The sequence below is a fragment of the Mobula hypostoma genome, chromosome 15, assembly GCF_963921235.1.
Source record: "Mobula hypostoma chromosome 15, sMobHyp1.1, whole genome shotgun sequence".
Classification (NCBI taxonomy): domain Eukaryota; kingdom Metazoa; phylum Chordata; class Chondrichthyes; order Myliobatiformes; family Myliobatidae; genus Mobula; species Mobula hypostoma.
The window spans coordinates 11836588-11850144 of record NC_086111.1 but is presented as its reverse complement, the minus strand read 5'-3'; the positions used below and the strand labels follow the sequence as shown (position 1 = coordinate 11850144).

The window sequence follows — 13557 nt, the reverse complement described above, 5'->3', positions numbered from 1 at the left end:
TATAGAGATTATAGTATTGCAGGAAAAGGCTACAAAAGCTTTTCTAAAGAAAAGTTGTCTACAAATGAAAGAAGTGCTGCTCTTCCTAGGAGTGGGTGTCCTGTGAAAATCACACGAAGAGCACAACGTGCATTGCTGAGGGAGGAGAAAAAGAACCTAAGAGTAACAGCAAAAGATCTCTCTATAAGTTGCTGAAATCTCTGTACATGTGTCCACTATAAGAAAAACATTGAACAAGAATGGTGTTCATGGAAGGACACCATGAAGGAAAACCACTGCTCTCCAAAAAAAAACATTGCTGTATGTCTTGTTTGGAAAAGACCACCTGGATGTTCCACAATGCTTCTGAGACAATGTTCTGTGGGCAGATGATACAAAAGTTGAAATTTTTAGCAGAATTGCACACCACTATATTTGAAGGAAAATGGGCACTGCACACCAACACCTTATCCTAACTGTGAAGCATGGAGGAAGGAACGTCATGGTTTGGAGCTGTTTTGCTGCCTCAGGGCCTGGACAGCTTGCAATCATTGAGGAAATTGTATCAAGACACTTAACAGGAGAATGTTAGGGTAGCAGTCTGTCACCTGAAGCTAAATAGAATTGGATGATGCAACAAGACAATGATCCAAAACACAAGAGTAAATCAACAACAGAATGGTTTAAAAAGAGAAAAATTGTGTTTTGTAATGCCCAAGTCAGAGTTCAGACCTTAGCCCAATTGAGATGTTGTGGTGTGACCTGAAGAGGGCTGTTCATGTAAGGTATCTCAGAAATATTGATGAACTGAAGCAGATTTTTATGAAGAAATGGTCTAAAATTCCTCCTTGCCATTGTGCAAGTCTGATCAGCAGCTACAGGAAATGTTTGGTGGAGGTGATTGCTGCTACAGGAGGTTCCACCAGTTATAAAATACAACGGTTCACATGTGCTTTCCAGCCTGGACTGTGATAAATTAAACAATGTGTTTAATAAAGGCATGAAAGTACAATTGTTTATGTGTTATTAGTTTAGGCTGTGTTTGTCTATTATTGTGACTTGGATGATGATCATACTGCATTTTATGAGTAAGTTAATGCAGAAAACCAGATAATTGTAAAGGATTCACAAACACTTTCTTGCAACTGTATATGGAGGGGTGGGCTAAATGCAGGAAGTTGGGACTAGTTTGTTTGGCATGGACTCTTTGGGCTGAAGAGCCTGTATCCATGCTGCATTACTCCATGACTGAGTATACAGGGAGGGAATAGGAAGCAAACGCAGGAACCTGGGCCCCAGTGCGAGGAATGGGAGTGCGACAAACAATACTTGGTAAACCAGATGCAGGTGTAAGGGATTTGTTCTTTTTTGTTACTGCGTGTGTTAATTAAAATGGCTTCTTTGTTATGTTAAATGCTGATAAAGTCTCTAGCTAGCACTTTGCTTGGGTTATAATATAGATAACAGAGTAAATGAACCAATGGGTGTCCATGTTATTCTTTCTCGGGGTGATATGCTGTCTCATATGGCTGGGAACCAGGGGGTTTTGGCGTGGGGTCAGAGGAGAGACCGGGAGAATGATCATATGGCTGGGAACCGGGGGGTTTTGGCGGGGGGGTCAGAGGAGAGACCGGGAGAACGATCGTATGGCTGGGAACCGGGGGGGGGGGGGTTGGCGGGGAGTCGGAGGAGAGACCGTGAGGACGATCATACGGCTGGGAGCCAGGGGGTTTTGGCGGGGGGTCGGAGGAGAGACCGTGAGGACGACAGACGTGCGGGAAGTCTCAGGTCAATTGCTCCGGGTGGTCCAGAGCCACGAGTCGACGGGGTCCGGGTGGTCCCGAGCCGCGAGTCGATGGGGTCCGGGTGGTCCCAAGCCGCGAGTCGACGGGGTCCGGGTGGTCCCGAGCTCCAATATGTGCACAAAGAAATTAAACTTTGATAAGTCTGGCACCTTTTCCATTCCTTTTTGTATTGAACTTATATTAATCTCATAGACTTAGTAATATCTATAAAGTATAATTGGTAAAACGTACAGTGTGTGCTGGCTGATAATTGATGCTTGAAGCTGTATCAGGTGGCATTTGTACAGCAACCAACATAACTGGCAGACAAGGTGGACAGCAGACGGGGTTTCCCCGAGATAAATACGAGCCAATATACCTGAGCGTTACACAGATATTCATAAATCAGATAGTATATTTTCAAAGTTTTACTGTATCTGATTACTTGGTGTAGTACCGACTCACACGCTGCAGTAGTCCAGGTTCAATTCCTAACCTGATTTGAATTCACTAACCTTGCCCAGCAGTCCACAAAAAGCCTACATTTGGAGAGACAAAAGGACAAGAACAATGTGCAGTAATGAGGGATTTAACAGTTGGTGGGGGCTTAAAATGGAATGGTGGGACCAGAGACATGTCCTAAAGACCAAGATCTGCTTTCTTGGTGCCCCAGTCAAGGACAACATTCTGCAGAAATTGTTCCTCCCAGGATACTTCTGATCCCATTGCTTGTGTCTGACCTCTACTCAAGCAGTGAAATGCTTGGTCGTTTAATTCTATTTGAATTTGAACTTTGTCTCAATTATTTTTGCACATTACACAGTGGCACAGCAATTAAGGTCACTGCATCATTCATCACAGATCCAATTTCAATTCTGACCTTGGGTGTTCACTGTGTGGAGTTTGCATGTGGCCTGTAACTATGTGATTTCCCCCGGAGTCCTCAATTTCCTCCCAAGGATGTTTGGATTGTTGAACTTTATTGTTGTTATAAGCATACATGAATAAATACCAATGAAAATTGACTTCCATTGCAGCAGCATAAATCTAAATTAATATAAATTATTCACAATTTACATGTGAGCAAATAAACAATTATATTGTTCAGAAATTAGAGAAGCAAAAATACAGTCTGGGTACAGTAAGGTTTTTCAACTCAGTTCAAGAACCTGATGGCAGTGAGGAAAGAATCTGTTGTAGAACCTTGAGGTGCGGATCTTCAGGCTCCTGTACTGCATACCAAATTGCAGCATCAAGAAGAGGACATGGCCCAAATTCAGAGGGTCCCTGATGATGGATGTTGCCTTCCTAAGAGCCGACAGTTCTACTTTATTAATGACCAGCCTCCATTTTCATGTTGTCACACATCCCTGGAGGCACAAGCATGCGCCTTCTACAAAACTTGCCCATTTAGTCATAATAAAATACAGCACAGAAATGGGTCTTTCAGTCCGTCTAGTCCATGCCGAACCACTGAAACTGCCTACTCCCATTGGGCCGCACCGGGACCATAGTATCCATACCCCTACCATCCATTTACCAATCCAAACTTCTCTTAAACATTGAAATAATGCTCACATGCACCACTTGCATTGGCAGTTCATTCCATACTCTCATGATTCTCTGAGTGAAGAAGTTTCTCCTCTAGTTCCCATTAAAATTTTCATCTTTCACTCCTAACCCATGACCTCTAGTTGTCATCCCACCCAACCTCTGTGTAAAAAGCCTGCTTACACTTACCCTATCTATCAAGGACGAGGTTATGAAATACTTCGAGGTGCATGACAAGATAGGCCCAAGCCAGCATGGTTTCATGAAGGGGAGATCCTGCCTCATCAACCTATTGGAATTTTTTGAGGTAATTTCAAATAAGATTGAGAAGGGAGAGGCTGTGGATGTTGTGTATTTGGATTTTCAAAAGGCCTTCAATAAGATGCCGCATAAGAGGCTGCTTAATAAGATGAGAGCCCATGGAATTACAGGAAAGATATTGGGATGAGTGGAGCATTGGCTGATAGGCAGAAAGCAAAGGGAGGGAAAAGGGATCCTATTCTGATTGGTTGCCGGTTACTAGTGGTATTCTGCAGGGGTCGGTGTTGGGGCTGCTTCTTTTTACAATGTATATCGATGATTTAGATTATGGATTCTCTTTTATTCGTTTATTGTGCTCAGTTAGGATTTCTTGAATAGAAACCAGTTTTGTGCTTAATTGCTTAATTTCAAAGCCAAGTTGTTGAAACTCTTCAGAGGATTCCTTTCTGAATCGCTGAAATTCCTCTGAGGATTCTTCTCTGAATCGCTGCAATTCCTCGGACGCTTCTTTTCTATGGTTTTGCATCAATTCAATAATAGAATCCAAAGATGTAGAAGAATCTTCTTCTTTTTTACCTCCAGCAGTTCTCGTAGTCATAGTGTCAGATCAGGTTGTAAAGTAGGAAAAGTAAACTAGGAGCAGCTGTAAAATGCTGTTATTCCATCCACTGCCAACAGGAAGTCCCAGATTATGGATTAAATGGTCTTGTGACTAAGTTTGCAGATGACACCAAGATAGGTGGAGGAACAGGAAGTGTTGAAGAAACGGAAAGATTGCAGAGAGACTTGGTCAGTTTAGGAGAGTGGGCAAAGAAATGGCAGATGAGATACAATGTTGAGAAATGTACGGTTGTACATTTTGGAAGAAGAAATAATCGAGCAGTTTATTACTTAGATGGGGAGAAAATTCAAAAATCGTAAGTGCAAAGGGACTTGAGGGTCCTTGTGCAGGATACCCTAAAGGTTGACCACCAGGTTGGATCGGCAGTAAGGAAAGCGAATGCTATGTTTGCATTCATTTCTAGAGTAATAGTGTATAAGAGTAAGGAGGTGTTGATGAGGCTCTATGGGACACCGATGAGACCTCATTTGGAATACTGTGTGCAGTTTTGGCCCCTCTATCTTAGAAGGGATGTTCTGATGTTGGAGAGAGTTCGGAGAAGGTTTACGAGGATGATTCCTGGAATGCAGGGGCTAACATATGAGGAGCGTTTGTCAACTCTTGGACTATATTCTTTAGAGTATAGAAGAATGAGAGGGGATGTCATAGAAACATTTCCAATGTTGAAAGAGTTCGACAGAGTAGATATGGAAAGGCTGTTTCCCTTGGTGGGTGAGTCCAGGACAAGAGGCCATAGTCTTAGAATTAGAGGTTACCCATTTAAAACAGATGAGATGAGAAATTTTTTTTAGCCAGAGGGTCGTGGATTTATGGAATTCGTTGCCACATACAGCTGTGGAGGCCCAGTCATTGAGGATGTTTAAGGAGGAGATTGATAGGTATCTAATTGGTCAGGGTATCAAGGGATATGGGGAAAAAGTGGGAAATTGGAACTAGATGGAGAATAGTTTAGCTCATGGTGCAGCACTCAATGGGCCGAATGGCCTACTTCTGCTCCTTTGTCTTGTGATCTATACCCCTCATTATTTTGTATACCTCTTTCAAATCTCCTCTCAATCTTTTAAGTTTTAAGGAATAAAAAGGTCTATCTATTCAAACTTTCCGTATAACTGATGTCCTCCAGACCCAGCAACATCCTTGTAAATTTTTTCTGGGCTCTTTTAACCTTATTTACATCTTTTCTGTAGTTAGGTGACCAAAACTGCACACAATATTCCAAATTAAGCCTCACTAACGTCTTATACAACTCAACATAACTTCTCATCTTCTGTACTCAGTACTTTAAGGCAAATGTGCCAAAAGCTTTCTTCAAGACTCTATCTACCTGTATACGACTTTCAATTAACTATGGAGCTGTATTTCCAGATCCCTTTGCTCTATAGTACTCCTCAGTACCTTACTTTTGTAGTGGTTGAATAAAAAGTCACTAAATTACAGCTAATTGAAAAGTAGGAATGATGCAGGAACAGGTGATGTGCTGTAGCTGCATGATGTGGGAGCTGGTGAACCCCATTTTGGTTTCTGGTGACCACATCTGCAGCAAGTGTTGGCTGCTTGAGGAACAGGCTCAAAGTTGATGACCTGGAATATGAGCTTCAAACACTGCGGCACATCAGAGAGGAGGAAGAGTTACCTGGATTCTCTGTTCCAGGGGCTAGTCACACCCATTAGATTAGCTGCCTCAAATTTGATCAGTGGTCAGGGACAAGAGGGTGTGACTGTGAGTGAGGCAGGTAGTGGGAACCAGGAGAGTGCTGGAGGAGCCTCAGCCCTTGAGCTTGTCCAACAGGTCTGAGATTCTTGCTGCCTGGGTGGACAACAGTGCTGTAAGAAGGATGAGCAACCTAACTGTGGCACCGTAGTTCAGGGAGCCATTCAAGAGGGGGGAGAGAAATGTAGTGGTAATTGGGGATAGTATAGTCATGGGAATAGACACGAGGATATAATTTACACAGCCAGTAAATTCTCAATCCAAAGTTCATTTGTTGATTTCACTTTAAACCAAAATGATCAGACTTCACTGTGGTAAGTCTGTCGCAAGGATAGAGCATCCCAAAGGCTGGTGCCCAGGTTCAAAACATCTTGTCTGATCAGCAGAGGAATTTGCAGTGGGAGGGGAAAGATCCAGTTGTCGTGGTCCATGTGGGTACCAATGACATAGGTAAAACAAGAAAAGAGGTTCTGCTGAGGGAGGGGACTAAACCAAAAAGCAAAACCAAAAGGATGGTAATCTCTAGATTACTAATGGAGCCATGTGCAAATTGGCATAGGGTCAAAATTAGAGTGTTAAATGCATCGCTCAAGGATTGGTGTAGAAGTAGGTTTGAATTCATGAGAAATGGGCATCAGTATTAGGGAAAGAGGGAGCTGTACCAGTGGGGTGGGTTCAATAGATTGGAGAAGTATGGATAAAGTTTTTTAAAAAGTGTGGATAAAGATAAAAGCAATTTTTTAAGTGAAAGCAATAAATGACTAGCATGAAATAACAAGATAATGAGTTCTTAAAGTGGGACACCAGAAGTAGAATGAGTGTAGTTATTCCCTTAATCTAATTAATGGCTACAATATCATAATTCCAGGTGTTGATCCATGCCCTAAATTCAGCTGCGATATTTCTTGCATTGAAATAAACAGAGCTCAGGACATTAGTCGCACGATGCTCACTCAACCTTTTGATTCCTGACTTTGTCCTGGGTCTCATCAACAATTGTCTCCACAAACTGTTCTAGCACTCTGATTCCCATTCCCCTATAACTCTAGTTTAAACTTCTCCGTGCCTGTACAGGGCAAACAACAGGAATCCTGCAGATGCTGGAAATTCAAGCAACACACATCAAAGTTGCTGGTGAACGCAGCAGGCCAGGCAGCATCTCTAGGAAGAAGTACAGTCGACGTTTCAGGCCGAGACCCTTCATCAGGACTGTACAGGTTCCACTTTCCCTGGAAGAAAGCCCTATGATCCAAAAATCCTATGCCCTCCCTCCTACAACAACTCTTTAAACTGTGTAGTCCTCCTAGTTCTGGCCTCACTTAGCATGTGGCACGATTAGCGATCCTGAGATCAGGACCCTGGAGATCCTGCCATTTAACAGCACCGAACTCTCTTTGCAGAACAACAGGAATTCTGCAGATGCTGGAAATTCAAGCAACCCACATCAAAGTTGCTGGTGAACGCAGCAGGCCAAGCAGCATCTATAGGAAGAGGCGCAGTCGACGTTTCAGGCCGAGACCCTTCGTCAGGACTAACTGAAGGAAGAGTGAGTAAGGGATTTGAAAGCTGGAGGGGGAGGGGGAGATGCAAAATGATAGGAGAAGACAGGAGGGGGAGGGATAGAGCCGAGAGCTGGACAGGTGATAGGCAAAAGGGGATACGAGAGGATCATGGGACAGGAGGTCCGGGAAGAAAGACGGGGGGGGGGTGACCCAGAGGATGGGCAAGAGGTATATTCAGAGGGACAGAGGGAGAAAAAGGAGAGTGAGAGAAAGAATGTGTGCATAAAAATGAGTAACAGATGGGGTACGAGGGGGAGGTGGGGCCTAGCGGAAGTTAGAGAAGTCAATGTTCATGCCATCAGGTTGGAGGCTACCCAGACGGAATATAAGGTGTTGTTCCTCCAACCTGAGTGTGGCTTCATCTTTACAGTAGAGGAGGCCGTGGATAGACATGTCAGAATGGGAATGGGATGTGGAATTAAAATGTGTGGCCACTGGGAGATCCTGCTTTCTCTGGCGGACAGAGCGTAGATGTTCAGCAAAGCGGTCTCCCAGTCTGCGTCGGGTCTCACCAATATATAAAAGGCCACATCGGGAGCACCGGACGCAGTATATCACCCCAGTCGACTCACAGGTGAAGTGATGCCTCACCTGGAAGGACTGTTTGGGGCCCTGAATGGTGGTAAGGGAGGAAGTGTAAGGGCATGTGTAGCACTTGTACCGCTTACACGGATAAGTGCCAGGAGGGAGATCAGTGGGGAGGGATGGGGGGGACAAATGGACAAGGGAGTTGTGTAGGGAGCGATCCCTGCGGAATGCAGAGGGGGGGGGAGGGAAAGATGTGCTTAGTGGTGGGATCCCGTTGGAGGTGGCGGAAGTTACGGAGAATAATATGTTGGACCCGGAGGCTGGTGGGGTGGTAGGTGAGGACCAGGGGAACCCTATTCCTAGTGGGGTGGTGGGAGGATGGAGTGAGAGCAGATGTGCGTGAAATGGGGGAGATGCGTTTAAGAGCAGAGTTGATAGTGGAGGAAGGGAAGCCCCTTTCTTTAAAAAAGGAAGACATCTCCCTCGTCCTAGAATGAAAAGCCTCATCCTGAGAGCAGATGCGGCGGAGACGGAGGAATTGCGAGAAGGGGATGACATTTTTGCAAGAGACAGGGTGAGAAGAGGAATAGTCCTCTCTTTGCAGAACCTCGTCACCTACGTCATTAGTACCTATATGGACCATGACCTCTGGCTGCTCACCTTCCTACTTAAAAATTTGTCCCTGAAGGATTCGAGATGTCCTGGCACCCCGAATCCCGTCTAGGCCACAGCAATTCCTTTCTGTTCCTCTAACAAACGAATCCTTCAGGGACTAATTAGTTTAACCGGGCCAAGCTTTTCAACGCCGGATGTGACGTATGGACGACGCCACTTCCTCCGTGTCGAAGCCGCTGATATAGTTCCCAGCAGGCGTTGTGTCCCTCTCTTCTTCGTTAAGGGTTCTCAGGTACGGTGCAGTTCTCGTGCTATCTGCGGCCATCCGCGCCAACTGGGGCTTCGAGCAACATCCTCCCGACACTCTGGCCTCCGGACAAGTGTTTGTGAACTTGGCCCAGTCTCTGTGTGTCCGGCTATGCTCTATGTACCGGCTGTTAGTCGCGGGATTGGAGCTCGGGTGCGACCATGGGAAATGGCGGCCTGGCCCTGGAGCGGGAGGACGTGGAGTACTCGGAGATGAAGATGAAGCTCTAGTGTTGGGCGCCGAATGGGTGGTTGTTAGGCTGGTGAATATGGCAATAGGCCACAGGCTTCCCTGCCACTACGGAGTGAGGTGGTCGGGTAGAGCTGGTTCAGAACAATCGTCCTCAGTTGTAGTGCTGTAGTGGGCTGAGAACTGAAATCGGGACCTTGACAATTCCTCGATCTTAAGCAGTTTGTACTGCTAAGAAATAAAACTCCACCTGAAATAATAAGTCTCTGGCGAGAAACACGGGCTTACACTTTTAAGTTGTATGTAATGTTTTCAAATAATATATCTTATCTAGGAGAGTTTTCCATTCAATTCAATTTAAAGCCAGCACGTTGTGCATCAATGCTGTGAGGGTGAGTGCAGATGGATGACATTGTTTAAGAATAAAACTATTTCAAGACTTGCAGTTGTTTATGGTTCCTCTTGTTAGAATGTAAAAGGTTTGAAGAATATACTATAATCAACTGTCATCTTAAATGTGGATGACAGGGTAAGTGGATGGATGTTGTCAATATAGCGTAAAGTTAGGCGTTTTGCGTGGAAGTGATGAAAACATCATCACAGGGAAAATAAATGAAAGAGCCTACTACAGAGCTGTACACCAAGAGTGCAGTTAAGATTATGATGCTTCACACTATCAACTGATACTTGCTGTTGAGTTGCAGGTCTGCCTTCTAAATTGAATCGAAATCTCATCGATTAAAGATTAGCTTTATTTGTCTCATGTGCATGGAAACATGAAACATGTAGTGACATGCATGGTTTGTGTCAGTGACCAACACAGTCTCATGCTTGGGCGTCAACGTAACGTGCCACACAATAAGCTGTGCACCTTTGGAAAGCGGGAGTAAAATAGTGCGCACGGCAAAATCCTTGCAGTCACAGGGAGAGCATACAAACTCCTAACAGTGGAGGGGATTGAACCCTGATCTGATTGCTGGTGCTGTGAAGCGTTACAGTAACTGCTTCACTACTGTGTCGTCTAGATGATTCAGTTAAGCATGTTTGGATGGTTGCTGTAAACCTGGGATTTGCAATTAAAGTTCAATGCTTTTATTTTTGACAGTTACCATGGCTGCCCTAAGACCTCTTACCAAGCCTAATATTGTGAAGAAACGCAGGAAGAAGTTCATCCGTCACCAGTCAGATCGCTATGTGAAAATTGCGGTAAGGTTTGGGCATAGGGGTAGGTATGTTTGAGATTACGGCTCATATAGAGCAGAGCTATTTTGTTTGGTTAGATCAAATTCATTGATCTCTTACCACAGTGAAGTCTGATCATTTTCGTTTTAAGTGAAATCAACATCTGAACTTTGGATTGAGAATTTACTGGCTGTGTAAATGATCTGTCTTTGTTATGAGACTTTTAACCTCTGATTCCACAGCCAAGAGAAGTGCTCATCACTGTTGAGCCTGCAGTTTACATTCTAATACGGTCTCCCACTCTAAGTTCGGAAGAAAAGAGTTGGGGAAAAAAAGATCTAGTGCTTTTTCAGCATATATGACAAATAAACTTTTCTCTGGCTATCAGCTGGGTACAAGTATTAATCTTAAACAACATTTCAATGACAAACTCTGTCATCTTCATCGCGAATGGTGAAAAGAGTCTTGTTCACATAATCTCCCCTCTTAGGGCAAACCTAAAGTAAAAGGAGTTCACTGGTGTAATCATTCGCAACAAAATGTTTTTGGTGAAAGTTGTCTTGATGATTTGGTTGAGTGGAGTGGGTTAATTCCAGGAGAGGAATTGTCCTTGTATCTCTGGAAGAGTGAGGATACTCTGAAAGAATATTTTTTCATTGAGATGCATTTTGGCTGCACAAACTTCATTCAAATTTATTTCTTCACTCAACAGCGTAACTGGCGGAAACCAAGGGGTATTGACAATAGAGTTCGCCGGAGATTTAAGGGTCAGATACTTATGCCAAACATTGGTTATGGCAGCAACAAGAAGACCAAACACATGTTACCCTCTGGATTCAAAAAATTCTTGGTTCACAATGTGAAGGAGCTGGAGGTTCTGATGATGAGCAACAAGTAAGCATTCTTTGTGTAGATCAGTTAATGTTTATGGTTGATTCAGTAGCCCTTTCTGATCTTTTGTTACTTTGATGCATGTAGCTTTTTTATATTAGACCCAAGTGGGAATTCTGAGTATATTAAAAGCTAACTGAGCCAATGTTGTCTGACAGTTGTGGCATGCTGTCATGGGTAAAACTAGTTGAGGAGCCAAGTTAGCAATGTTGCTTTTTTGTATACTCAATTTCTGTGTTTATGTGTGAGTAGAAGGCTATTTGGCCCAATGAGGTGTTGCTGGTTGACAGCGTAATTGCCATTTTTCTGTTTTCTCTGATGCCTACTCTCCACATTCATGTCATTTCTGCTTACCTGCAGAGTAGGTGATTTACAGTGGTCAATTAACCTGCCAACTTGTGGAATGTAGGAGGAAATTGGAGACTCCAAGAGAGTCCCAAGCAGTGGAAGAGAGAATGCAAAACTCAACATAGACAGGATTTGAGGTCTGGAAGTTTCTCTGGTGTTATGGACAGGGGCTTAACAAGTTGTGTCCCTGTTGGGAGTTTCAGTTTAGGTACTTTGTTCTGCAGGTTCCTATGGGTGGAGAGTGCCATACTATTATATTTGTAAATAGAAAATGAGTTCCCTTTTGGATTAAATGGCATCGTAATGAACATCTGTAAGCAGATAATTTGTAAATAAAGGAATGGTTTTATCCAGCCCAGTCTGAGTTTAACTCTGAATTTGTACTTTAGAATGTACCTCCCTTATCAGCTGCTAATTCTGGACATCTAAAATTCTTCTATCTAAAATTGCAGTGTTTTGTTGTATCTGAAGCACCATATCTGAACTTACTGTCTTACTGAGCATTTCTCCACTTTCTGCTTTCAGGTTCTTAGTACATTTTCATCCTTTGCCTGGTTCAAGTAGATCCTTTCCCAGCTTAGAATTAGTGGTGATGTGCAATTCTTTGTAGCCTTCTGGCCTGTACTGGGACCTCTGCTGACTTCTGTAGATCAGTTTCCTGATATGGGCAGAGAAATGGCAGATTGGGTTTAATGTGGCTTAGTGTGAGATGTTAAAATTTGGGTGATCAAGTATAAAGCAACAGTACATTGAGTGGCATGATTACCTTTATTAGTTGATGCATAAAATCCAAGAGTTGGGAAGTTCATCGAGAGTATTGCATTCAGTTCTGGTTGCCTCATAGGAAGAATGTGAAGAGTAGGCAGAAGGGGTTTATCAGGATAATGTCTGGATTAGAGAGCAAGTGCTATAGAGAGTTAGAATTGGGTACTTTTGAGAGACCAGATAGAAATTTTATAGGATTATGAGAGACATAGGATATATTTCTCCTTCCCCCCCCCTCCAATGGGCTGAAATATCTAGATATTTCACATGCATTTAAGGTGAGGGGGTAAGCTCAAAGGGGCATGGTTTTTTTTTATATAGAGACTGGTGAGTGCCTGAAATATACTACCAACTGTAGTGGAGAATACATACAATAAAGGAATTTTAAATTGTATTAGACAGGCAAGTGAATAAGCAGAGAATGGAAGGGATTAATTCAGTTGTGTGTTTACTTTGCCTGTTCCTGCGCAGTGCCATACTGTTCTGTGTTCACTGACAGAAGCCCTGAAACCCATTTGACTTCTGCATGGTGTAATTAACTGGTATTATAAACATGCTGTGTAATACACCTTACTGGTGTCTCTCTTTGGTGTTAAAACTGACATTTAACTTGCAATTTTCAATTGTGGAAGAATTTTGTGCTGTTTCACTGTTTGCCTCTCTCCTGGTAACGATCCAGATGGGCACTAAAAACGGTGACTGACTCACTCATTAACTTGTGCTGATTTGTGTAGTTAACACTCGTGCAATCCTTTAACTAGTTTATTCTTTTACAGGACATACTGTGCTGAGATTGCTCACAATGTCTCTTCCAAAAACCGCAAGACAATTGTGGAGAGGGCAGCCCAGCTTGCTATCAAGATCACCAATCCAAATGCCAGGTTACGCAGTGAAGAAAATGAATAGTCTTCTTACTGAACTACATCTAATTCTTTAATAAAATGTTTAAAATAATTTATCAGATTGTCACTTTTTAGAGTGGGCTGTTTCCATAAAAATGCAACCCAGAAATACATTGGTTTTGGGGAATTGGTGCCATGAGACGGTGAAAGTTTTGTTTGCTTCATAAAGGTATTGAAGTGAAATGGTGATGATCTAATTGGGGTGGATTTGTAGTGAGACCCTTCCCGTTGTATAATACCCCTTCTGATGCCTTTATTTGGGGTGGGGGGGGAGGTGTGGCTTATGAATGTCTCAAATGTGGTCACACAAAAGGGGTGAAAACTTGGGTGACTAACCCACACCTTCAATCTGGAGAGGTA

General features: G+C 43.3%; 2 protein-coding genes across 3 annotated transcripts in view; both read left to right on the top strand.

The window, feature by feature from the left end:
* Window positions 1–10312, top strand: part of abhd14a (abhydrolase domain containing 14A) — a 41240-nt gene extending 30928 nt beyond the window's left edge. For both annotated transcript variants that reach the window (XM_063067737.1, XM_063067736.1), the window contains exons 6-7: window positions 7309–7454; window positions 10215–10312. In XM_063067737.1, coding sequence (XP_062923807.1) covers window positions 7309–7447 — 139 coding nt within the window. In that variant the 3' untranslated portion in view covers window positions 7448–7454; window positions 10215–10312. The remainder of the gene's footprint in view (window positions 1–7308; window positions 7455–10214) is intronic.
* On the top strand, window positions 8863–13253 carry rpl32 (ribosomal protein L32). The gene is made up of 4 exons (XM_063067738.1): window positions 8863–8905; window positions 10215–10315; window positions 11004–11185; window positions 13072–13253. Exons 2-4 carry the CDS (start codon window positions 10220–10222, stop codon window positions 13199–13201), a joined length of 408 nt encoding a protein of 135 aa, XP_062923808.1. The 5' UTR covers window positions 8863–8905; window positions 10215–10219; the 3' UTR covers window positions 13202–13253.
* Window positions 13254–13557: the final 304 nt, after the last annotated feature.

Coding starts and splice junctions, on each gene's coding strand:
- rpl32 (XM_063067738.1), top strand. CDS start 10,220: ATGGCTGCCCTAAGACCTCTTACCAAGCCTAATATTGTGAAGAAACGC. Junction 10,316..11,003: donor ATCGCTATGTGAAAATTGCG/GTAAGGTTTGGG, acceptor TTCACTCAACAG/CGTAACTGGCGGAAACCAAG. Junction 11,186..13,071: donor GTTCTGATGATGAGCAACAA/GTAAGCATTCTT, acceptor ATTCTTTTACAG/GACATACTGTGCTGAGATTG.